This window comes from Aquarana catesbeiana, linkage group LG08 (genome assembly GCF_042186555.1).
Source record: "Aquarana catesbeiana isolate 2022-GZ linkage group LG08, ASM4218655v1, whole genome shotgun sequence".
Classification (NCBI taxonomy): Eukaryota; Metazoa; Chordata; class Amphibia; order Anura; family Ranidae; genus Aquarana; species Aquarana catesbeiana.
The window spans coordinates 303593346-303620387 of record NC_133331.1 but is presented as its reverse complement, the minus strand read 5'-3'; the positions used below and the strand labels follow the sequence as shown (position 1 = coordinate 303620387).

The following is a 27042-nucleotide window of genomic DNA, read 5'->3' as shown; positions in this document are numbered from 1 at the left end:
TTTGCTATAATAAATATCCCCCAAAAATATATAAAAAAACATTTTTTTTCCTCAGTTTAGGCCGATACGTATTCTTCTACATATTTTTGGTAAAAAAATTCGCAATAAGCGTTTATTTATGGGTTTGCGCAAAAGTTATAGCGTCTACAAAATAGGGGATAGTTTTATGGCATTTTAATTAATAATTTTTTTTTTTTACTAGTAATGGCGGCGATCAGCGATTTTTTTTTTTTTATTTTTATTTTTTTATCGTGACTGCGACATTATGGCGGACACATCGGACAATTTTGACACAGTTTTTGGGACCATTGGCATTAATACAGCGATCAATGCTAAAAAAATTGCATTGATTACTGTAAAAATGTGACTGGCAGTGAAGGGGTTAACCACTGGGTGGCGCTGTAGGGGTTAAGTGTGTCCTAGGGAGTGATTCTAACTGTGTGGGGAAGGGGCTGTGTGTGACACGGCACTGATCACCACTCCCGATTACAGGGAGCAGAGATCAGTGACAGTGTCACTAGGCAGAACGGGGAGATGCTTGTTTACATTAGCATCTCCCCGTTCTTCCTAACCGTGAGATGATTGCGGGTATCCCCGCGGACATCGAGTCCGTGGGACCTGCGATCACGGAGCTCCCGGCGGACGCGCGTGCGCGCCCGCGATCCGCCTCTTAAAGGGCAACGTACAGGTACGTTAATCTGCCTGTACGTGCCCTTCTGCCACAGTATATCTGCGTGAGGCGGTCGGGAAGCAGTTGAATCAATATCAATGACGTGGAATTAATAAGAGCTATTTTATATAAGTTCCCAAAACATGACCCATTGAGGGTACTTGAGGACTGAGGTTGAGAACCATTGCACTAAAGAACCTATTGTTTAAGAGTAACCATCTGTGTTACTTTGAAAGAGAAGGGATTTTACAGTTTCTTGGGGAGATCTGGGGAACAGAACGCGTTCTTGACGTTCGGAATTTCCGACAACATTTGTGTGACCGTGTGTATGCAAGACAAGTTTGAGCCAACATCCGTCGGAAAAAAAAAACAGAATTTTGTTGTCGGAATGTCCGATCATGTGTACAGGGCATAAGAGTAACCATCTGTGTTACTTTGGAAGAGAAGAGACTTTACGGTTTATTGGGGAGAACTGGGGAACAGAATGTACAAGTCTTGATGTCATGGAGTGAAGAGTGATAAGAAGGAGCCTCCAGTTCCGGGCAGAGAGAATGGTGGTGACGGGTGACAGAGGTTCTGTAGGTAGGGGAAGCTTGGCACCTGGCTGGGCTCCTATGTTTGGGCCCACTGCAGACCAGAACCCTCCTAGGGGCTATGCTTAGAACAACGGTGTGCAAGGCCTTGCAAAGTGAATGTGGTGGTTCCCAACTTTTCCATGTGCTGGGTTGTGATCCGTGCCAAGCTGGCCATCTCCATCCTTTAGAGACTTTCAGTACCTGTAAGCAGTGGTGTCTCCACCTTTCATATTTAGGGGGGACAAATGGGACAAAAGTAGGGGGGCAAACTATAAAACACAATTTATATATATATATATATACCGTATTTATCGGCATATAACACACACTTTTTTCCCCTGAGAATCAGGGGAAAATCGTGGGTGCGTGTTATAGGCCGATCCCCGCCGATTTCTGTGTCATCAGAGCGATCGCGGCAATTGCCGCGGTCGCCGCCGACATACACAGCCGTGGGTAGATTCAAAAATGGTGCAGAGACTGCAGGGAGCCGAGATACACATACCCGAGTGTTCTCGGCTTTTTTCGGCGCCGCCGTCACGCCCAGTCCAGCCCCTGGACCTGTGTTATGTCCATCATAGGGCGGGACTGGGCGTGACTGTGAGCGGCGCCAAAAAAAGCCGAGAACACTCGGGTATGTGTATCTCGGCTCCCTGCAGTCTCGGCGCCATTTTTGAATCTACACCGAGTGCACAAAGCTGCACTGACATGGCTGGACTGGGGCAAACCTGCACTAACAAAGCTGCACTGGGGCAAGGCTGCACTGGGGCAAAGCTGCACTGACAAGGCTGCACTGACAAGGCTGCACTGGGGCAAAGCTGCACTGACAAGGCTGCACTGACAAAGCTGCACTGACAAGGCTGCACTGACAAGACTGCACTGACAAGACTGCACTGAGGCAAGGCTGCACTGACACTGAAAAGGATGCAGATGGACAGATAAGGCTGCATTGATGGGCATTTTAATGTAAGTTTTTTTTCCTTAAACTTCCCTCCTAAAAGTTTTTTTTCCTTAAAATTCCCTCCTAAACTTGGGGTGCGTGTTATACGCCGGGGCGTGTTATACGCCGATAAATACGGTGTATATATATATATATATATATATAATTTCAAGAATAGAATGCACTCCAGAGGTCTTGGTAGAAAGAGAGATGTTAGCTGAACATTGCAGCTGCAGGCGACCACTTAGATTCAAAGCGTGTAATTGATCTTTCAATGTTGGGCTAACATACATGCTCATCAATGCCCCCTACCAGTGCAGCTTGTCAGTGCTGTCTATCAGTGCCCATCAATGCTGCCTATCAATGCCCATTAGTGCTCATCAATAATGCCCATCAGTGCCGCCTATCAGTGCTCATCAATGCTGCCTATCAGTGCCCACCAGTGCTGCCTATCAGTGCTCATCAATGCCGTCTATCAGCGCCGCCAATCATTGCTCATTAATGCCACCTATCTGTGCCTTTTCATCAATGCAGCCTATTAGTGCTCAATGCCCATCAGTGCCGCCTGCCAGTGCTCATCTTTGCAGCATATTAGTGCCCATCAATGCTGCCTATCAATGCCACCTATCAGTGCTCATCAATGCCGCCTATGAGTGCTGCCTATCAGTGCTCATCAATGCCGCCTATCAGGGCCGCCAATCATTGCTCATTAATGCCACCTATCTAATGGGACATTAGTGACCTCCAAGCCATGAAGTCCAAGGAATTGTCTGTAGACCTCCGAGACAGGATTGTATGGAGGCACAGATGTGGGGAAGGATACAGAAAAATGTATGCAGCATTGAAGGTCACAATGAGCACATTGGCCTCCATCATCCATAAATGGGAAAAATTTGGAACCACCAGGACTCTTCCTAGAGCGGGACACCAAACTGAGCGATCGAGGGAGAAGGGCCTTAGTCAGGGAGGTGACCAAGAACCCGATTGTCACTCTGACAGAGCTCCAGCTTTTCTCTGTGGAGAGAGGAGAACCTTCCAGAAGAACAACCATCTCTGCAGGACTCCACCAATCAGGCCTGTATGGTAGAGTGACCAGATGGAAACCACGCCTCAGTAAACGGCACATGACAGCCCGCGTGGTGTTTGCCAAAAGGCACCTGAAGGAGTCTGACCATGAGAAATTAAATGGTCTGATGAAACAAAGATTGAACTCTTTGGCCTAAATGGCAAGCGTCATGTCTGGAGGAAATCAGACACCGCTCATCTCCTAGCCAATACCAGTGAAGCATGGTGATGGCAGCATCATGCTGTGGGGATGTTTTTTAGTGGCAGGAACTGGGAGACTAGTCAGGATCGAGGGAAAGATGAATGCAGCAATGTACAGAGACATCCTTGATGAAAACCAGCTCCAGAGCGCTCTGGATCTCAGATTGGGATGAAGGGGACAACGCCCTTGAAGCAGCCGATGATGGAGAATCATGTCTCCTGGTACTGTTGGACCTCAGTGCAGCATTCGATACAGTGGACCACAATACTCTACTCATCTGTCTCACAGAAGTAGCAGGAGTCACAGATTCAGACCTACAATGGTTCGCATCCTTCTTAGGAAATCGCTCTCAGACAGTGAAACTAGGAGCTTTCACCTCTGAAACCCGTGCAATCTCTTGTGGAGTCCCTCAAGGTTCACCCTTGTCACCAGTGCTCTTCAACATCTACATTCGCCCACTCCTCAAAATCATCAGAAAATTGGACCTTTGCTTCCACTCATATGCTGATGATACCCAACTCTACTTTCGCATTACCGGAGAAAAAGACCATCATCAGCGACTAGAAAAATGCTTCACTTTGATAGACGACTGGATGACCACTAGCTCTCTCAAACTCAACGGATCAAAAACAGAGCTTCTTCTCCTACACGCAAACCAAAATTCCAAAACTAAGACCCCATCTTTGGTAATAGAAGATGCCCACCATCTTTGGACAGACCATCTCTCCAAGCACCAAAGTCAAGAGTCTCTGAGTCATTTTTAACTCAGAAATGTCAATGGATGCACAAATAGGATCAGTAGTCAGCGGATCTCACCATCTCCTCCGCCTGCTACGTAGACTCATCCCCTTCGTCCCAGGAGAGGACAAAGCAGCAGTAATTGGAACAATCATCAATTCCAGACTCGACTACGCAAACTCCCTCTACATAGGACTACCCCAATATCACCTTGCGCGCTTGCAACGCATCCAAAACATGGCGGCAAGACTGTTAACAGGAAAAAACCCTGGGAATCCATCTTCCCTTCCCTGAGGAACCTACATTGGCTAACCATAAAAAATCCAATCACTTTCAAGACCCTCTGCCTCACTCACAAATGTATACAAGGAAACGCTCCTCAATACCTATGCGAGAAAATAAAGCTCTACACACCCAATCGCAGTCTTCGATCAGCTAACCAAAACCTCCTCCTTATTCAAAAAACCCCCTACAAAACAAAGGGAGAACGAAGATTCGCAGTCCAAGGACCACAGGTATGGAACGCTCTACCTACTCACATTCGCATGGAAGAAAACCATCAGGCCTTCAGAAAGAAACTCAAGACCTACCTCTTCTAAGAAGCTGGACAACACAGGATGGATCTAGCGCCTTGAGGCGATTCAGTTCGCATTTGCAGCGCTATACAAATCATTCATTCATTCATGGTTCATTTTCCAACAGGACAACCACCCTAATCACACAGCCAAGATTACAAAGGAGTGGCTACGAGACAACTCTGTGAATGTCCTTTAGTGGCCCAGCCAGAGCTCAGACTTGAACCCAATTGAACATCTCTGGAGAGATCTGAAAATGGCTGTGCACCAACGCTCCCCATCCAACCTGATGGAGCTTGAGAGGTCCTGCAAAGAAGAATGGGAGAAACTGCCCAAAAATATGTGCCAACCTTGTAGAATCGTACTCAAAAAGACTTGAGGCTGTAATTGGTGCCAAAGGGGCTTCACCAAAGTATTGAGCAAAGGCTGTGATACTTATGTACATGGAATTTTTTTTCGTTCTTTATTTTTAATAAATCTGCAAAGATTTCAAACAAATTTCTTTCACGTTGTCTTTATTTTCCAGATAAACTGTATGTGGATGACATGACTTCTGGGTCCGGCTGTCACTTTCCCGGGTTGCTGTAGTTGAGGGGAAAAAGCTAATGGAGCTCAATATGTACTTCATTACCTTCAATGGAAGGCAGATGAGACATCACTGGTCAAACAGACCCCTAAAGTCACATTAAAGGGTTAGTTTTCCTAATACAGAAAAACTGTAAAGGTGACCCAACACCGGACCCCCTTCACCCCCGGTCCTCACTGCACTGTACTAACCGTCAGCCATCCTCTACTATCAGGACACTCCCCCCCCAATTGTCAGGGGATATGAAATGCCCTACTGCTCTGTCTTCTCCATACTGAGCTGCCAGGATGGACCAGATAGATTCTGATTGGTCAGAGCATCACATGTAAAGCGGGGTCCAGGAAGGTGGGGAGGGGATCTGGTGTTAGTTCAGCTTTACAGTTCTTCTGTGGAGGTGATCTAACCCTTTAATAAACCATTGCACTAACAGCTTAGGCTGTCTCCACACTGATGGAGGAGGGATGGAGCCACCCTAGGACACCAGCATTGTAAATCTTGAAAAAAGGTTTTTCTTTCATATTTTGATGTTACAGTTGTAACCAGTTCTATGCCAGATCTCTGTGAAAGTGTTGACTGTTAGACCAAAGTGACTTTTTTTTTCTTGCTGACTCAGCTTGGAGTCCATATATGATCTGCAAACTCTTCATAATATAAAATCCAGCCAATCCGATGTAGTAACAATCCACTAACGCGTTTTGGATAATGAAGCCTCAGTCATAGCTATTTATTATTATAGAATTAGCAGATCATATATGGACTCGGTGTGAAGACTTTTCTGATTGATTTTGGAGGGAGAACAGGAGCCCAGCTGTGAGATCGGCATTTCCACTTATTCCACCGACGGGGAGGAGGAGCTAAAACTCCAGTTATTTGTCATCTACTGAGATTTATTATATTTTTTTTACTTCTTTCCAACAGATAGATGTGTTGTCAGGAATTCCTCGGAGAGACATCTTCTATTATCTGATTGTAAGTCAGAAGATAATGTAATCACACAGGATCCTCCAGGAGGAAATCCAAATACACAAAATATACATCACAGACCTTCCTGTCCGGAGACATCAATGGATCCCTCTGATCAGGGGGAATCTTCTCATCAATCACATACTATGATTGTAAATATCCATGTAAGATCTCACACTGCAGATCGATCAACAGATCCTTCTAATCCCGAGGAATCTTCCTCACCCCATGAAGGAGATCACCGAGGTGACAATCTACTCTCATGTTCAGAGTGTGGGAAATCATTCATTAGCAAAGCACACCTTGTTACACATCAGAGAATTCACACAGGTGAGCGTCCTTATTCATGTTCAGAGTGCGGGAAATCTTTTAATCAGAAAGGACCTCTTGTTAACCATCTGAAAATTCACACAGGCGAGCGTCCTTATTCGTGTTCAGAGTGCGGGAAATCTTTCAGTAGAAAAGTACTCGCTACTCATCTTAGAATTCACACAGGTGAGCGTCCTTATTCATGTTCAGAGTGCGGGAAATCTTTCACTGAAAAAGGATCCCTTGTTACACATCTTAGAATTCACACAGGCGAGCGTCCTTATTCATGTTCAGAGTGCGGGAAATCTTTCACTGGAAAAGGATCCCTTGTTACACATCAGAGAATTCACACAGGTGAGCATCCTTATTCATGTTCAGAGTGCGGGAAATCTTTCAATTATAAAGGACGTCTTGTTATACATCAAAGAATTCACACAGGTGAGCATCCTTATTCATGTTCAGAGTGCGAGAAATCTTTCACTCAGAAAAGAGACCTTGTTAAACATCTTAGAATTCACACAGGTGAGCGTCCTTATTCATGTTCAGAGTGCGGGAAATCTTTCAATCAAAAAGGAAATCTTGTTATACATCAGAGAATTCACACAGGTGAGCGTCCATAATCATGTTCAGTGTAGGAAATCTCTGATTAGGAAAAATAATCTTGTTTAACATCAGAAAATTCACACAGGTGGGTGTCCTTATTCATGTTCAGAGTGCGGGAAATCTTTCACTAGGAAAGGAAACCTTTTGCAACACCAGAGAATTCATAGGAGTGAGCTTCCTTATTGATGTTGTAGATCAGGGATCTCCAAACTTCGGCCCTCCAGCTGTTGCAGAACTACACGTCCCATGAGGCATTGTAATACTCTGACATTCACAGACATGACTAGGCATGGTGGGAATTGTAGTTCCTGAACATCTGGAGGGTGATAGTATGAAGAGCTCTGTTGTAGACGAGTCAGCATGGTGCAGGTTTAGGAGCGGGTTAATAGTAGAGGGCAGGTACTTGTTTATTAAGCAGCTGGTCAGAGAGGCTGGTGGATGTCTGTTCAATATTGAGTTGGCCCACCCTTTGCAGCTATACCAGCTTCAACTCTTCTGGGAAGGCCGTCCACAAGGTTTAGGAGTGTGTCTATGGGAATGTTTGACCATTCTTCCAGAAGTGCATTTGTGAGGTCAGGCACTAATGTTGGACAAGAAGGCCTGGCTTGCAGCCTCCTCTCGAATTCATCCCAAAGTTGTTCCATTGGGTTGAGGTCTTAACTCTGCAGGCTAGTCAAGTTCCTCCACCCCAAACTCGCTCATCCATGTCTTTATGGACCTTGCTTTGTGCACTAGTGGGCAGTCATGTTGGAACAGGAAGGGGCCATCCCCAAACTGTTCCCACAACGTTGTGAGCATGAAATTGTCCAAAATGTCTTGGTAGGCTGATGTCTTAAGAGTTTCCTTCACTGGAACTAAAGGGCCAAGCCCAACCCCTGAAAAACAACCAAACACCATAATCCCCCCTCCACCAAATGATTCGGACCAATGCACAAAGCAAGGTCCATAAAGACACGGATAAGTGAGTTTGGGGTGGAGGAACTTGACTGGCCTGCACAGTCCTGACCTCCTGGAACAGGTGCATTAGATCAGGGGTCTCCAAACTGCGGTCCGAGGGACAAATGTGGCCCTTTGCTAGCCTTTCTCCAGCCCTTGGGGGACTATTCCTCCCACTGACACCAACAATGGGGTCATTCCTCCTACTAATGGGGTCAGTACGCCTCCTCCTATTGACCACCAACCCTGAGGCCATATTTATTCTCACTGATGCCAGGCCTGGGACATTTTCTGCTCCTGCCAGCCACAGTCCGGCCCCCCTAAAGTCTGTAGGACAATAAAACTGGCCCTTTATTTGAAAAGTTTGGAGACCCCCTGCATTAGATGATACAGCTGCACACAGGCAGGCTTAGCCCTGTCAAAGCACCAGCCATGAACTCGGCTCGCCCTCAAAGCAACAGTCACTCCCAGCCTGGATAGTATTTCTGCCTTTAGCAATTTATAATCCCATGCTGACTCTGAGGCCAAATCACAATTCGCCAGTTGAGGATCTGCAGTCAGGAAAGGGGCCAGTACATCCACCAATTCTTTCTCAGGCAGACCTTCACTTTGTCAGGGCTGGGCTTCTAGAAGCTCTCTTCTCAGTGCTCAAGGCTGCTCAGCTGTCGGTTAATTACCAGCCACTCATTGTTTCCACAGTGGCTCACCTGGTTACCATTACCAGCCTCATCAGTCCAGCCTACAGCCAGCCCCTTGGGCTATTTAAACTGCCTTGTTCATGTCTTTCGTGCCTTCGCCCTTATTTAACATATCCTGAGTGTCTCTGCTTAGTTCCTGTTAAAGACTTAGCCCCGCTGACGTCCCTTCTGGTTCCTGATCTTTGGCTTCCGACTACACTGATCTCTGGCATCCTGATTACCGGCTCGTCTGATTATCTGTTTTGGCTTCCGAACCCTGGCTTATATTTTGACCATGTTCCTGATCTGTACTTTTTTTTTCTATTACATTAAAGGTGTGATTTTTTTTTTTTTCACGGTTAAACATTTTGTTTTATTATGGAAAAGACAAGTATGATGCAACAAAGAGTCGTTGGTAATTGTCGTACATACAGGTTTGTGCATACATATTACAAACAGTGGAGCAAAGAATATAAACAATATAGGAAGCTCATTAGTCAGTTAGGCAACGATAATTGTGAAATTCCTAGCCATTATTACTTGTTTATTATCTGCAAAACTAAAACACCCAATGGAGGCCAATTCCAAATTGTGCGATGACGCACCTGCGTCATGGCACGTCCCTCTTTCTTGGATTGGGTGCATGCGCACGAGCATCCAAAGTGACGTCCGGGCTCCGGCGGCGACGTCAGACGCCGCCGGAACGGCAGACAGATATGTGGCAAAAGCCGCCATTCTCTGCCAGATGCTCGGTGAGAGTGAGAGAGGATACATCTCTCTTCTTGTCCCATACAAGGTGATTTCCAATTAGAGGTAAGCTCTACTACGATTTATACAGCACACTTTTAAAACCATGGTTTTTGAATCGGCCACTTACTAGGTTACATGCCCCCTTTTGTTTAATTATTTTTCAGATTTTACCTACTCATGCCTTTTGAAAACCGGGATTCAGTATTAAAATCTTAGCTGCTAAGAAATTCCTCTGTATGTGTTAATTCATATTCAGTGGGACATCCAGCGTATCCTGGTGGGTTAACCACCTGTCTCTCTCCACTAAAATATTGTGGGCAAGCAGGGTTCTTTATTGATCCAATCCTAACAAAGCCTAACCCAGGTAAACATTTATCTACATATTATTATTTAAAAAGCTGAGTGGCATGTGTTTACCAATAGGAAGTACAAATCTTGAATGCTTCCCTTTTTTTTATATACAATACTTTCTTTCCATATAGGAAATATATATTATATTCATCTCCTTCCTGTGGCCACTATAAGATCAATCAAATAAGGCATCTTTTGAAACTATTCCAGGACAGTTGCTGTCCATATCCTGTTAAATCTAGGTTTAAGTTAATCTGGTAGGTTCATCTCTATTTCATCTTTGCACATAAACTTATACTTAGTATATTCTAAAAATATTGATCTGTAAAAACAAAATATGTATACTAATTGCATGCCAATAATGTGATGGATTTAAAATTCTGTCTTAAATATCATAAAAATTTATTTCTTGTTCTCTTTGTTATCCATAGTATACATTACAACACACCTGATCCTCCTGAAGAAGCTTATTAAAGCAAAACATGTTGAGTGGTAGTGTGTGTATATGTCTTGAATACAACAAACAATATTAACAAGGCATACTTTTTTATCATTTTTTATTGTTGTAATAAAATTATATTCAATTTTATCTATTTGTAATTTCTATGAATTTTTCTGATTTGACACCTAAAAAGTCCATAGGCTTGTTACTTCTCCCCATTTTTTCTGTAAACTCCTCACTACTTAACATTGTAGCAAAAGTGTAATTTTTTTCAGTGTTGTCACATGAAAAGATAGAATAAAATATTTACAAAAATGTGAGGGGTGTACTCACTTTTGTTAAAGGGGTGGTGGTGGTGGGGGGGGGGGTCAGCCTGTCAGTGCTCAGACCATACACCGCACACTGCATCAAATTGGTCTGCATGGCTGTCATCCCAGATGGAAGCCTCTTCTAATGATGATGCACAGGAAAGCCTGCAAACAGTTTGCTGAAGAGAAGCAGACTAAGGACATGGATTACTGGAACCATATCCTGTGGTCTGATGAGACCAAGATAAACCTATTTGGTTCAGATGGTGTCAAGAGTGTGTGGTGGCAACCAGGTGAGGAGTACAAAGACAAGTGTGTCTTGCCTACAGTCAAGCATGGTGGTGGGAGTGTCATGGTCTGGGGCTGCATGAGTGCTGCCGGCACTGGGGAGCTACAGTTCATTGAGAGAACCATGAAAGCCAACATGTACTGTGACATACTGAAGCAGAGCATGATTCCCTCCACTTGGAGACTGGGCTGCATGGCAGTATTCCAACATGATAACGACCCCAAACACACCTCCAAGATGACCACTGCCTTGCTAAAGAAGCTGAGGGTAAAGGTGATGGACTGGCCAAGCATGTCTCCAAACCTAAACCCTATTGAGCATCTATTGGGCATCCTCAAATGGTAGGTGGAGGAGCGCAAGGTCTCTAATATCCACCAGCTCCGTGATATCGTCATGGAGGAGTGGAAGAGGACTCCAGTGGCAAACTGTGAAGCTCTGGTGAACTCCATGCCTAAGAGGGTTAAGGCCGTGCTGGAAAATAATGGTGGCCACACAAAATATTGACACTTTGGGCCCAATTTGGACATTTTCACTTAGGGGTGTACTCACTTTTGTTGCCACCGGTTTAGCCATTAATGGCTGTGTGTTGAGTTATTTTGAGGGGACAGCAAATTTACACTGTTATACAAGCTGTACACTCACTACTTTACATTGTAGCAAAGTGTCATTTCTTCAGTGTTGTCACATTAAAAGATAGAAGAAAATATTTACAAATATGTGAGGGGTGTACTCACTTTTGTAAAATAATGTATAATGAAATAAAATTACATTATAACAAATAAAATTTGATGATCCACATGAAAATAAAAATGAATTGTGTATACCCATAATTAGGGATGAGCCGAACACCCCCCGGTTTGGTTCGCACCAGAACCAGCGAACGGACCGAAAATTCGCACGAACGTTAGAACCCCATTGACGTCTATAGGACTTGAACGTTCGAAATCAAAAGTGCTCATTTTAAAGGCTAATTTGCATGGTATTGTCCTAAAGAGGGTTTGGGGACCCGGGTCCTGCCCCAGGGGACATGTATCAATGAAAAAAAAAACTTTTAAAAACGGACGTTTTTCGGGAGCAGTGATTTTAATGATGCTTAAAGTAAAAAAAAAAAAAAAAGTGAAATATTCCTTTAAATATCGTACCTGGGGGGTGTCTATAGTATGCCTGTAAAGTGGCGCGTGTTTCCCCCGTGCTTAGAACAGTCCCTGCACAAAATGTCATTTTTAAAGGAAAAAAAGTCATTTAAAACTGCTTGCGGCTTTAATGTAATGTCGGGTTCCGGCAATATGGATGAAAATCAGTGAGACAAACGGCATGGGTACCCCCAAGTCCATTACCAGGCCCTTTGGGTCTTGTATGGATATTAGGGGAACCCCGCACCCAAATTAAAAAAGAAAAGGTGTGGGGCCCCCAGGCACTATATACTCTGAACAGCAGTATACAGGCGGTGCAAACAAGCCAGGGACTGTAGGTTTGTTGTTAAGTAGAATCTGTTTGTAATTTTGAACTGGTACATTTTTAACGTGTAGCTCCAGCCAAAAAATCTATTTCAAGCTTTTTGGAAAACATAGGGAAGGGTTATCACCCCTGTGACATTTGTTTTGCTGTCTATGCTCCTCTTCAGAAGATTTCACTTCACTTTTTGTCACATTGACAAATGTTTTTTGAAAATTTGGGGTTTTTTGTGAAACAAGGATAAAGGATAAAGCATCAGTGGAAAGGAAAAAAGTTTTTCCCATATTAACTCTTACAGGAGAGAATTTCCCTTCCTAGGGGTAGATTTCATCTCACTTCCTGTTGTCTACTTCCGTTTGCAAGTAGGAGTCGTTTGTAAGTTGGATGTTTGAAAGTAGGGGCCTGCCCTACATACTCAGGGGAGGACCCGTCATGGAAGGATCATGCAGAGTGCTGGTCTGGAGAGGGGCCTGGTGACTCAGTTGGAGGACGCATCCTAAAGTTAACCTACCGCATAGTACTGCTGGGTCGGCTTAAAGGTTCTAGTGCTGTGTTTGCTGTTAATCGTAAACCATTACATCCTGTGGCAGAGGATCGTACGGGTTTTATACCAATCAAGTCTGTGGCAGAGACTTTTGTTCGTGCTGCGTACTGGCTGCTAGGTTAGTGAGAGAAACCTATCCAGGTGGGCAAAGATTCAACTCTAAAGAGAGAGTACATTCATCTACAAGCTTTCAATTCCTAATACTACACTAAGAAAAGGTATTTGAACTTCCCTGCAACTCTCCTTCTACCTCTTTCCTGCTGCTTCATTCAATTTACGTTTATTAAAGCATTGGAAAAGATACTCAAGTGCCTATATTGTCTGGTACTAAACTCAACGGGACCCTAGACCTGGTTCTGGTGAAATAGAGGTAATGAAGGTGACGGTAACAGCCCGCTATAAACCAGCTGCTCCACCGAGAGTTATTGCTACAGGTAGACAGGGAGATATACAGAGAGGAGTATACAGGGAGATATACAGAGAGGGGTATACAGGGAGATATACAGAGAGGGGTATACAGGGAGATATACAGAGAGGGGTATACAGGGAGATATACAGAGAGGAGTATACAGGGAGATATACAGAGAGGAGTATACAGGGATATATACAGAGAGGGGTATACAGGGAGATATACAGAGAGGGGTATACAGGGAGATATACAGAGAGGAGTATACAGGGAGATATACAGAGAGGATATAATATAAAAGAAGATGGACAGAGGGAGGGAGATCTCTTCAGGGTAATAACGTGTGATCTGCTTGCAGCTCCTCCTATTCACTTCACTTTCCCGCCCTCCATTTCCTGCTTCCTGGTCACATGTTTCCTGTGACATTACTAGGTGAATCTGCACGATAGGAACTAGCCGTTACCAAAAGAAAACATTGTTGGAACTGGCAGCAGAGGAAGTAATAATATTAATTTATTTAGAAGGACACAAGGATCTCTACAAGGACGTCATGATGAAGAATCAGCCGCCCCTCACATCACCGGGTAAGAGGAGACTTTATTGTAAAGGAGAGAGCAGTACGGAGGGTCCACCTAGATCCCCCATCATCTGATAAACACATAGAAACAATGTATTCAGTCAGTGTGTGTGTTTCCTACAGATGGATCCAGTAATGGGAACCCACCAGAGAGATGTCCCCGTCCTCTGTATTCCCGGGATTCCACACAGGAAGGTCACACCATCCCTCACCATCATCAGGTAGGTGGGACTGAGCAACTAGATCTCAAATACGTTGTAGAATTCTACGCTTCAGAATAACATTCTTTAATTTCATCTCTTGTTTCCTTTTATAAATCCATTTTATCACATTTGGGGTTTAGGGTGAACAACTGAAAGACATCAAAGTTGAGGTTAAAGTAGAAAAAGAAGAGAATTCTGTGGATCAGCAGTCTATGGTAGAGGGTGATCCTCTGTGTTCCCGGGATTCCATACAGGAAGATCACACCATCCCTCACCATCATCAGGTAGGTGGGGCTGGGCATCTAGACCTAAATATATATTCTAAGCCATGAGATGACGTTCTTCTGTGTAGTCTCTTGTTTTACTTCAACATCTGAAGTGCAGCCTTTGTTACCCACACCCCCCCATCCCCGTTTCTAGCTCCTTTGAGCGCCCTACACTTTTCACCCCATTTGTATTTTTTAATATACATTCCTTTCCTCTGTGGGTCTTAAGCCCAGACACATTGCGGGTCCTCTTCATCCTTGTGTTCTTCCAACGGAGGTTACATACTGAATGACGTGTCATTTGTGTCCTTTATGTCTGCCTTGAGTTGACTTTAAGACTCCTTTCACACTGAGCCGCCTCCGGCGTCAGCAGTAAAGCGGCGCTATTTTTAGCGTTGTTTTAACGGCGCTATTCATTAAAACCTCCCTGCTAGTGGCCGAAAAGGGGTTAAATCTGCCCGCAAAACGCCGCCGGTATCGCAGCGCTGCCCCATTGATTTCAATGTGGAGGAGCGGTGAGTTCACCGCTCCGAAGAAGCTGCTGGCAGGACTTTTTCTGCCGCCCTGCCAGCGCACCGCTCCAGTGTGAAAGCCCTCGGGCTTTCATACTGGAGTGAATGGAGCAGCTGTTTTAGGGCGGTTTGCAGGTGCTATTTTTAACGCTATAGCGCCTGCAAAACGCTCCAGTGTGAAAGGGGTCTTATAGATGTTTTCTATTATTTTTGGTGTAGGGTGAAGAACGGATTAATATAAAAGCTGAGGTTAAAGAAGAAGAAGTAAAGACGTATGTTGGGGGTGATCAGCCATTCACAGAGGAGGTTGGGATGATTATGAAAAGTGAACAGGAGGACATTTCTCTACCTTTTGACACAGGTAGGTAACAGACATTGTGGAAAAAACAGGTCAAAGTCTCATTTTACTTCTAAGTATAAGGATTGTAGTGTAAAAAAAAAAAAAAAGTTATCAGATCTTCACATCATCCTATAGGCAGGTTCTAAAAGGTTAAATATTTGTTTGCCTACTAAAGTGTTAATGTGTGGTGTGGTAAGAGTTAACACTTGGTTCTGTGATGTTCCCTCCCCTGCATGTGTCACTTCCTGATTCTGAACCGGATCGGACCTCGTGGTCTGTTCCTGTATGGGAGGTGATCAGTGAGGACGCTGTAAACAGGTGAACTGTGTGGTGGAGTTTTCCCTTAGCGGGACCCCTGGATGGGTTCCAAGCAGGGCCGGGACAAGGGGTGGGCTGGAGGTGTGGCGCCCCCCATCCTGCCGCCATCCGGTGCTTCTCCAGGCTTTCCCGTGCCATCGGGGGCCCGGAGAAAGAATCGCCCGGTGCCGGATGACGACGATAGAGATTTCCGGTGACCAGATGGTCACCAGTCATCTCTATGACCATCGGAGGCCCGGGATTCCGGATGTCAACAAAGCCGCGTTCGCGGCTGTCAGCATGAAGATCGGTGAATTTTTTTTCCCGATCTCATGCTTTCCAGCCTGGAGGAGAGATGTGGGGTCTTATTGACCCCACATCTCTCCATAAAAAGGACCGATCATGCACTACTCCTTTTACAAGGGATGTTTACATTCCATGGAATAGGAATTGGTGGAGATAAAAAGTTGCAATGACCGCCATTTTATTCCCTAGGGTGTCTGCTAAAAAAAGAAACATATATAATGTTTGGGGGTTCTGAGTAATTTTCTAGCAAAAAAATTATGAATTTTACATGTAGGAAAGAAGTGCCAGAATAGGCCCGGTATTGAAGCGGATAGTAGGCGAAGTTGAAAAAGTCCAACCTATGTGTGTGTTTTTATGTCAGTATTGCATTGTATATGTAAGGAAGATAGGGGGCGCTAGATACCATATTATTCAAGTGCTCTAAATAAATAAATCTCCTGCATCACCAAAAAAATGGAAATGTAAGAAAGCTAGGGGGCGCTAGATACCATACTATTCAAGTGCTTTAAATAAATAAATCTCCTGCATTACCAAAAAAATGAAAAACATAATAATGACAAATCATAATTAGATTACACATTGAAGTGCCCACAATAGTGAAAAAAATATATAGTGATTGATTGTCCACATAAAAAAGTGATTTGAAGTGGTTGAAGTGATATCTTTCAATAATATCCCAATCTTGTTGCTGTAAACAAAAGGTTTTCCATCACCAAAGGAAAATAAGAAAAGGAAAACACCTCGAAGTAGTAGATATCTGCTTACCAGATACCAATGACTCCTTTAGTTAAAAAGAGAGTCACTAGCGCTTGTGCAGGGTTGTGCCTGCTCACATGGATGGCCGGACTGTGGTTGGTATTATAGGCATGGATCGTTCCCGTCAAGCTCATTCAAGATAGGATAAGGATACATAGGAAACAAAAACAGTCTCCATAGCGTAAAACCATTTATTAAAAAAGTAAACAAATTAAAAAGCCAAATGGCCGCTTACATTGGTGGGTGCCTACCCGGCACTGGGGCTGCTTGCATGTCAGGGTGACTTCGCAGTCAGAAAAAGCCTTTCATGTCTCCTCCACGCTGGCGTGCGTTCCAGCTTACACAGGGGGCCACCCAAAGGATCCGGATGTTGTTGGGTGATAGGACATGTGACCACGTACCGCTCGGAGCAACAATCATTGCTCATTAATGCCACCTATCTGTGCCTGCTCATCAATGCAGCCTATTAGTGCTCAATGCCCATCAGTGCCGCCTGCCGCCTGCCAGTGCTCATATTTGCAGTATATCAGTGCCCATCAGTGCAGCATATCAGTGCCCATCAATGCTGCCTATCAATGCCACCTATCAGTGCTCATCAATGCCGCCTATGAGTGCTGCCTATCAGTGCTCATCAATGCCGCCTATCAGGGCCGCCAATCATTGTTTATTAATGCCACCTATCTAATGGGACATTGGGGAGCTCCAAGCCATGAAGTCCAAGGAATTGTCTGTAGACCTCCGAGACAGGATTGTATGGAGGCACAGATGTGGGGAAGGATACAGAAAAATGTATGCAGCATTGAAGGTCACAATGAGCACATTGGCCTCCATCATCCATAAATGGGAAAAATTTGGAACCACCAGGACTCTTCCTAGAGCGGGACACCCAAACTGAGCGATCGGGGGAGAAGGGCCTTAGTCAGGGAGGTGACCAAGAACCCGATGGTCACTCTGACAGAGCTTCAGCTTTTCTCTGTGGAGAGAGGATAACCTTCCAGAAGAACAACCATCTCTGCAGGACTCCACCAATCAGGCCTGTATGGTAGAGTGACCAGATGGAAACCACGCCTCAGTAAACGGCACATGACAGCCCACGTGGTGTTTGCCAAAAGGCACCTGAAGGAGTCTGACCATGAGAAACTTAACCCCCCTGGCGGTTTTCCCGAGTGTGGCTCGGGGTTAAAATTCAGTACCATTAGCGGTAACCCCGAGCCACACTCGGGATCGCATTGCAGGATCCTGGGGCGGCGTTACTTACCTTGTCCCCGGGATCCTGCGATGTCCCCCGCAGTGTCCGAGGGCTCCGTCCTCCTCCGAAGCCTCTCCGTGCCAGGCTCCGTTCCCTGCGAGCGTCGCGACGCACGGGGGCGGAGCCTGGCGGCAAATTCAAAAAACTGTCAAAATCATAACACATACAGTACTGTAATCTTACAGATTACAGTACTGTATGAAATGATTTCACATCCCTTTTGTCCCCAGTGCTCTGGCCCATGCCCTGCATGCAGTTTTACATGATATACACTGTTCTTTCTGCCTGGAAACTGGAGATTGTCCATAGCAACCAAAAAGTGTCCCTTTACGTCAAAAGTGGCTTTAGACCAGCTAGAAAACAGCGATAGTAAATTAGAACACTTGCAGAATTGAGCGATAGTGAATTGTGGGGAAATTTATTTTATTACTATTTTTTTAAATTTTTTTTAATTATTTATTTTTATTTATTATATTATAATTTATGTTTTTGTGTTTCAAACTTTATCATACCCGGGATATCTACTAGACTCTTGTTTGGACAGATTTAAGTGTGTTATTGTTAAGATTTACAGACCTACAATATAAAACGCCAAATTTCCTTGCAAAATAATTGTACCGCTTTCAGCACCTAAAATCCGAAATAATCATACCGCCAGGGAGGTTAATGGTCTGATGAAACAAAGATTGAACTCTTTGGCCTAAATGGCAAGCGTCATGTCTGGAGGAAATCAGGCACCGCTCATCTCCTAGCCAATACCAGTGAAGCATGGTGATGGCAGCATCATGCTGTGGGGATGTTTTTTAGTGGCAGGAACTGGGAGACTAGTCAGGATCGAGGGAAAGATGAGACATCCTTGATGAAAACCAGCTCCAGAGCGCTCTGGATCTCAGATTGGGATGAAGGGGACGACGCCCTCGAAGCAGCTGATGATGGAGAATCATGTCTCCTGGTACTGTTGGACCTCAGTGCAGCATTCGATACAGTGGACCACAATACTCTACTCATCCGCCTCACAGAAGTAGCAGGAGTCACAGATTCAGACCTACAATGGTTCGCATCCTTCTTAGGAAATCGCTCTCAGACAGTGAAACTAGGAGCTTTCACCTCTGAAACCCGTGCAATCTCTTGTGGAGTCCCTCAAGGTTCACCCTTGTCACCAGTGCTCTTCAACATCTACATTCGCCCACTCCTCAAAATCATCAGAAAATTGGACCTTTGCTTCCACTCATATGCTGATGGTACCCAACTCTACTTTCGCATTACCGGAGAAAAAGACCATCATCAGCGACTAGAAAAATGCTTCACTTTGATAGACGACTGGATGACCACTAGCTCCCTCAAACTCAACGGATCAAAAACAGAGCTTCTTCTCCTACACGCAAACCAAAATTCCAAAACTAAGACCCCATCTTTGGTAATAGAAGATGCCCACCATCTTTGGACAGACCATCTCTCCAAGCACCAAAGTCAAGAGTCTCGGAGTCATTTTTGACTCAGAAATGTCAATGGATGCACAAATAGGATCAGTAGTCAGCGGATCTCACCATCTCCTCCGCCTGCTACGTAGACTCATCCCCTTCGTCCCAGTAGAGGACAAAGCAGCAGTAATTGGAACAATCATCAATTCCAGACTCGACTACGCAAACTCCCTCTACATAGGACTACCCCAATATCACCTTGCGCGCTTGCAACTCATCCAAAACATGGCGGCAAGACTGTTAACAGGAAAAAACCCTGGGAATCCATCTTCCCTTCCCTGAGGAACCTACATTGGCTAACCATAAAAAATCGAATCACTTTCAAGACCCTCTGCCTCACTCACAAATGTATACAAGGAAACGCTCCTCAATACCTATGCGAGAAAATAAAGCTCTACACACCCAATCGCAGTCTTCGATCAGCTAACCAAAACCTCCTCCTTATTCAAAAAACCCCCTACAAAACAAAGGGAGAACGAAGATTCGCAGTCCAAGGACCACAGGTATGGAACGCTCTACCTACTCACATTCGCATGGAAGAAAACCATCAGGCCTTCAGAAAGAAACTCAAGACCTACCTCTTCTAAGAAGCTGGACAACACAGGATGGATCTAGCGCCTTGAGGCGATTCAGTTCGCATTTGCAGCGCTATACAAATCATTCATTCATTCATGGTTCATTTTCCAACAGGACAACCACCCTAATCACACAGCCAAGATTACAAAGGAGTGGCTACGAGACAACTCTGTGAATGTCCTTTAGTGGCCCAGCCAGAGCTCAGACTTGAACCCAATTGAACATCTCTGGAGAGATCTGAAAATGGCTGTGCACCAAAGCTCCTCATCCAACCTGATGGAGCTTGAGAGGTCCTGCAAAGAAGAATGGGAGAAACTGCCCAAAAATATGTGCCAAGCTTGTAGAATCATACTCAAAAAGACTTGGGGCTGTAATTGGTGCCAAAGGGGCTTCACCAAAGTATTGAGCAAAGGCTGTGATACTTCTGTACATGGGATTTTTTTCGTTCTTTATTTTTAATAAATCTGCAAAGATTTCAAACAAATTTCTTTCACGTTGTCTTTATTTTCCAGATAAACTGTATGTGGATGACATCACTTCTGGGTCCGGCTGTCACTTTCCTGGGTTGCTGTGGTTGAGGGGAAAAAGCTAATGGAGCTCAATATGTACTTCATTACCTTCAATGGAAGGCAGATGAGACATCACTGGTCAAACAGACCCCTAAAGTCACAATAAAGGGTTCGTTTTCCTAATACAGAAAAACTGTAAAGGTGACCCAACACCGGACCCCCTTCACCCCCGGTCCTCACTGTACTTACCGTCAGGACACTCCCCCCCCCCCAAATGGTCAGGGGATATGAAATGCCCTACTGCTTTGTCTTCTCCATACTGAGCTGCCAGGATGGACCAGATGGATTCTGATTGGTCAGAGCATCACATGTAAAGCGGGGTCCAGGAGGGTGGGGAGGGGATCTGGTGTTAGTTCAGCTTTACAGTTCTTCTGTAGAGGTGATCTAACCCTTTAATAAACCATTGCACTAACAGCTTAGGTTGTCTCCACACTGATGAAGATGGGATGGAGCCACCCTAGGACACCAGCATTGTAAATCTTGAAAGAAGGTTTTTTTTCATATTTTGATGTAACAGTTGTACCCAGTTCCATGCCAGATCTCTGTGAAAGTGTTGACTGTTAGACCAAAGTGACTTTTTTTTTCTTGCTGACTCAGCTTGGAGTCCATATATGATCTGCAAACTGTTCATAATATAAAATCCAGCCAATCCGATGTAGTAACAATCCACTAACGCGTTTTGGATAATGAAGCCTCAGTAATTTATTATTATAGAATTAGCAGATCATATATGGATTCGGTGTGAAGACTTTTCTGATTGATTTTGGAGGGAGAACAGGAGCCCAGCTGTGAGATCGGCATTTCCACTTATTCCACCGACGGGGAGGAGGAGCTAAAACTCCAGTTATTTGTCATCTACTGAGATTTATTATATATTTTTATTTCTTTCCAACAGATGGATGTGATGTCAGGAATTCCTCGGAGAGACATCTTCTGTTATCTGCTGATTGTAAATCAGAAGATAATGTCATCACACAGGATCCTCCAGGAGGAAATCCAAATACACAAAATATACATCACAGACCTTCCTGTCCGGAGACATCAATGGATCCCTCTGATCAGGGGGAATCTTCTCATCAATCACATACTATGATTGTAAATATCCATGTAAGATCTCACACTGCAGATCGATCAACAGATCCTTCTAATCCCGAGGAATCTTCCTCACCCCATGAAGGAGATCACCGAGGTGACAATCTACTCTCATGTTCAGAGTGTGGGAAATCATTCATTAAAAAAGCACACCTTGTTACACATCAGAGAATTCACACAGGTGAGCGTCCTTATTCATGTTCAGAGTGCGGGAAATCTTTTAATCAGAAAGGACCTCTTGTTAACCATCAGAAAATTCACACAGGCGAGCGTCCTTATTCGTGTTCAGAGTGCGGGAAAACTTTCAGTAGAAAAGTACTCGCTACACATCTTAGAATTCACACAGGTGAGCGTCCTTATAAATGTTCAGAGTGCGGGAAATCTTTCACTGAAAAAGGATCCCTTGTTACACATCTTAGAATTCACACAGGTGAGCGTCCTTATTCATGTTCAGAGTGCGGGAAATCTTTCACTGATAAAGGAGTCCTTGTTACACATCAGAGAATTCACACAGGTGAGCATCCTTATTCATGTTCAGAGTGCGGGAAATCTTTCAATTATAAAGGACGTCTTGTTAAACATCAAAGAATTCACACAGGTGAGCATCCTTATTCATGTTCAGAGTGCGGGAAATCTTTCACTCAGAAAGGAGACCTTGTTAAACATCTTAGAATTCACACAGGTGAGCGTCCCTATTCATGTTCAGAGTGCGGGAAATCTTTCAATCAAAAAGGAAATCTTGTTATACATCAGAGAATTCACACAGGTGAGCGTCCATAATCATGTTCAGTGTAGGAAATCTCTGATTAGGAAAAATAATCAGAAAATTCACAAAGGTGGGTGTCCTTATTCATGTTCAGAGTGTGGGAAATCTTTTACTAGGAAAGAAAACCTTTTGCAACACCAGAGAATTCAGAGGAGTGAGCTTCCTTATTGATGTTGTAGATCAGGGATCTCCAAACTTCAGCCCTCCAGCTGTTGCAGAACTACACGTCCCAGGAGGCATTGTAATACTCTGACATTCACAGACATGACTAGGCATGGTGGGAATTGTAGTTCCTGAACATCTGGAGGGTCATAGTATGAAGAGCTCTGTTGTAGACGAGTCAGCCTAGTGCAGGTTTAGGAGCGGGTTAATAGTAGAGGGCGGGTACTTGTTTATTAAGCAGCTGGTCAGAGAGGCTGGTGGATGGCTGTTCAATATTGAGTTGGCCCACCCTTTGCAGCTATAACAGCTTCAACTCTTATGTGAAGGATGTCCACAAGGTTTAGGAGTGTGTCTATGGGAATGTTTGACCATTCCTCCAGAAGCGCATTTGTGAGGTCAGGCACTAATGTTGGATGAGAAGGCCTGGCTCGCAACCTCCGCTCGAATTCATCCCAAAGGTGTTCCATCGGGTTGAGGTCAGAACTCTGTGCCGGCTAGTCAAGTTCCTCCACCCCAAACTCGCTCATCCATGTCTTTATGGACCTTGCTTTGTGCACTGGTGGGCAGTCATGTTGGAACAGGAAGGGGCCATCTCCAAACTGTTCCCACAATGTTGGGAGCATGAAATTGTCCAAAATGTCTTGGTAGGCTGATGTCTTAAGAGTTTCCTTCACTGGAACTAAAGGGCCAAGTCCAACCCCTGAAAAACAACCAAACACCATAATCCCCCCTCCACCAAATGATTTGGACCAATGCACAAAGCAAGGTCCATAAAGACACGGATAAGTGAGTTTGGGGTGGAGGAACTTGACTGGCCTGCACAGTCCTAAACTCCTGGAACAGATGCATTAGATCAGGGGTCTCCAAACTGCGGTCCGAGGGACAAATGTGGGCCTTTGCTAGCCTTTCTCCAGCCCTTGGGGTACTATTCCTCCCACTGACACCAACAATGGGGTCATTCCTCCTACTAATGGGGTCAGTACGCCTCCTCCTATTGACCACCAACCCTGAGGCCATATTTATTCTCACTGATGCCGGGCCTGGGACATTTTCTGCTCCTGCCAGCCACAATCCGGCCCCCCTAAAGTCTGTAGGACAATAAAACTAGCCCTTTGTTTGAAAAGTTTGGAGACCCCCTGCATTAGATGATACAGCTGCACACAGGCAGGCTTAGCCCTGTCAAAGCACCAGCCATGAACTCGGCTCTCCCTCAAAGCAACAGTCACTCCCAGCCTGGATAGTATTTCTGCCTTTAGCAATTTATAATCCCATGCTGACTCTGAGGCCAAATCACAATTCGCCAGTTGAGGATCTGCAGTCAGGAAAGGGGCCAGTACATCCACCCATTCTTTCTCAGGCAGACCTTCACTTTGTCAGGGCTGGGCTTCTAGAAGCTATCTTTTCAGTGCTCAAGGCTGCTCAGCTGTCAGTTAATTACCAGCCACTCATTGTTTCCACAGTGGCTCACCTGGTTACCATTACCACCCTCATCAGTCCAGCCTACAGCCAGCCCCTTGGGGCTATTTAAACTACCTTGTTCATGTCTTTCGTGCCTTCGCCCTTATTTAACATATCCTGAGTGTCTCTGCTTAGTTCCTGTTAAAGACTTTGCCCGGCTGACGTCCCTTCTGGTTCCTGATCTTTGGCTTCCGACTACACTGATCTCTGGCATCCTGATTACCGGCTCGTCTGATTATCTGTTTCGGCTTCCTAACCCTGGCTTATATTTTGAGCATGTTCCTGATCTGTACTTTTTTTTTCTATTACATTAAAGGTGTGATTTTTTTTTTTTCACGGTTAAACATTTTGTTTTATTATGGAAAAGACAAGTATGATGCAACAAAGAGTTGTTGGTAATTGTCATAGTACATACAGGTTTGTGCATACATATTACAAACAGTGGAGCAAAGAATATAAACAATATAGGAAGCTCATTAGTCAGTTAGGCAACGATAATTGTGAAATTCCCAGCCATTATTACTTGTTTATTATCCGCAAAACTGAAACATCCAATGGAGGCCAATTCCAAATTGTGCGATGACGCACCTGCGTCATGGCACGTCCACCTTTCTTGGATTAGGCGCATGCGCACGAGCATCCAAAGTGACGTCCGGCTCCGGCGGTGACGTCAGACGCCGCCGAAACGGGAGACAGATATGAGTGTGGCGGAAGCCGCCATTCTCTACCAGATGCTCGGTGAGAGTGAGAGAGGATACACATCTCTTCTTGTCCCATACGAGGTGATTTCCAAGCAGAGGTAAGCTCTACTACGATTTATACAGCACACTTTTAAAACCATGGTTTTTGAATCGGCCACTTACTAGGTTACATGCCCCCTTTTGTTTAATTATTTTTCAGATTTTACCTACTCATGCCTTTTGAAAACCGGGATTCAGTATTAAAATCTTAGCTGCTAAGAAATTCCTCTGTATGTGTTAATTCATATTCAGTGGGACATCCAGTGTATCCTGGTGGGTTAACCACCTGTCTCTCTCCACTAAAATATTGTGGGCAAGCAGGGTTCTTTATTGATCCAATCCTAACAAAGCCTAACCCAGGTAAATATTTATCTACATATTATTTAAAAAGCTGAGTGGCATGTGTTTACCAATAGGAAGTACAAATCTCGAATGCTTCCCTTTTTTTTTATATACAATACTTTCTTTTCATATAGGAAATATATATTATATTCATCTCCTTCCTGTGGCCACTATAAGATCAATCAATTAAAGGCATCTTTTGAAACTATTCTAGGACACGATGGCGCATATTTGGTGGACCTGTCCCAGGCTCTGCAGACTATGGGTTAGAGTATATTTACTATTACGTAATCTTTTTAACACCAACATAAAGCGGGACCCTTTTGAGGCCCTTTCATGGAAACCATTTGCAGAACTTCTTCGTCCTGAACGTCAGTTAGCAGCACAGATTTTCACTGCAACTAAACTCACCATAGCAAGGGACTGGAAAACCCCAAACCTTAGTTTTGAAGCAGTTAAAAATACTGTGAATGATATCATGGTAAATGAGAAACTTACGGCCATATTGATGGACACTCATGATAAATTCCTCAGGATATGGCAACCCTGGGTGACTTACAATCGCCCATCAAGATTTGATCAAACGCTCCTTTCTCTATAACAAGCCTCCGTTCCCCCCACCCCAGGGTCCTCCCCTCCTTTCTCTCCTTTCTTCCACCCTTCTTTCCCACTTTCAATTTCTCTCTCCTTCTCCTTATTCAGGCCCTTGGGCTTAATTCTATAAGGACCGGAAATTTAATATATTACACAAATTAGTACATTCAGAGGTATTTTATCCTCTTTAAGGTTATTCAATTTAATCTGACTTTAGTACTGGTTCTTTTTTTTTGTTTTTTTCTTTATTTTATATTTTTATTTTTTATTTTATTTTTTTACTTATTTCTTCATGAAACGTTATGTATTGCAACAACATCTCGTTTAGAAATCTTAGTTATTCCTGTATGTTTGCAATTATATTAATATCTGCTGAGACCATACCACTACGCTAGAATACGCGGGATGAGAATATGTCTTGGTATGTCGCCTGGCCTCGGCATTGTACCGCCCAAGTCCAGGCTTAAATTTTTGAATATTAGTTTCACTCGCTGGATACCGGCAGTCTTATACCTGTTAACTCATGATGTATCCATCACCGTTTTGTACTTATTTGTTGATGTATATATTTTTTTTCAATAAAACCTTTTGTACAAGAAACTATTCTAGGACAGTTGCTGTCCATATCCTGTTAAATCTAGGTTTAAGTTAATCTGGTAGGTTCATCTCTATTTCATCTTTGCACATAAACTTAATAGTATATTCTAAAAATATTGATCTGTAAAAACAAAATATGTATACTAATTGAATGCCAATAATGTGATGGATTTAAAATTCTGTCTTAAATATCATGAAATGTATTTCTTGTTCTCTTTGTTATCCATAGTATACATTACAACACACCTGATGCTCCTGCAGAAGCTTATTAAAGCAAAACATGTTGAGTGGTAGTGTGCGTATATGTCTTGAATACAACAAACAATATTAACAAGGCATACTTTTTTATCATTTTTTATTGTTGTAATAAAATTATATTCAATTTTATCTATTTGTAATTTCTATGAATTTTTCTGATTTGACACCTAAAAAGTCCCTAGGCTTGTTACTTCTCCCCATTTTTTCTGTAAACTCCTCACTACTTAACATTGTAGCAAAAGTGTAATTTTTTTCAGTGTTGTCACATGAAAAGATAGAATAAAATATTTACAAAAATGTGAGAGGTGTACTCACTTTTGTTGAAGGGGTGGTGGGGGGGGGGGTCAGCCTGTCAGTGCTCAGACCATACACCGCACATTGCATCAAATTGGTCTGCATGGCTGTCATCCCAGATGGAAGCCTCTTCTAATGATGATGCACAGGAAAGCCCGCAAACAGTTTGCTGAAGAGAAGCAGACTAAGGACATGGATTACTGGAACCATTTCCTGTGGTCTGATG

The 27042-nt window shown here is 44.0% G+C and overlaps 1 protein-coding gene across 1 annotated transcript in view; it reads left to right on the top strand.

Moving 5' to 3' along the window:
- The window catches only part of LOC141106878 (uncharacterized), a 71757-nt gene extending 44938 nt beyond the window's left edge, over positions 1–26819 (top strand). Inside the window, exons 15-21 of the mRNA XM_073597807.1 lie at positions 6267–7232; positions 7333–7392; positions 13831–13965; positions 14082–14179; positions 14302–14445; positions 15159–15300; positions 21409–26819. Of these exons, the coding sequence (XP_073453908.1) occupies positions 6267–7232; positions 7333–7392; positions 13831–13965; positions 14082–14179; positions 14302–14445; positions 15159–15300; positions 21409–22385 (2522 nt within the window). The 3' untranslated portion in view covers positions 22386–26819. The remainder of the gene's footprint in view (positions 1–6266; positions 7233–7332; positions 7393–13830; positions 13966–14081; positions 14180–14301; positions 14446–15158; positions 15301–21408) is intronic.
- Positions 26820–27042: the final 223 nt, after the last annotated feature.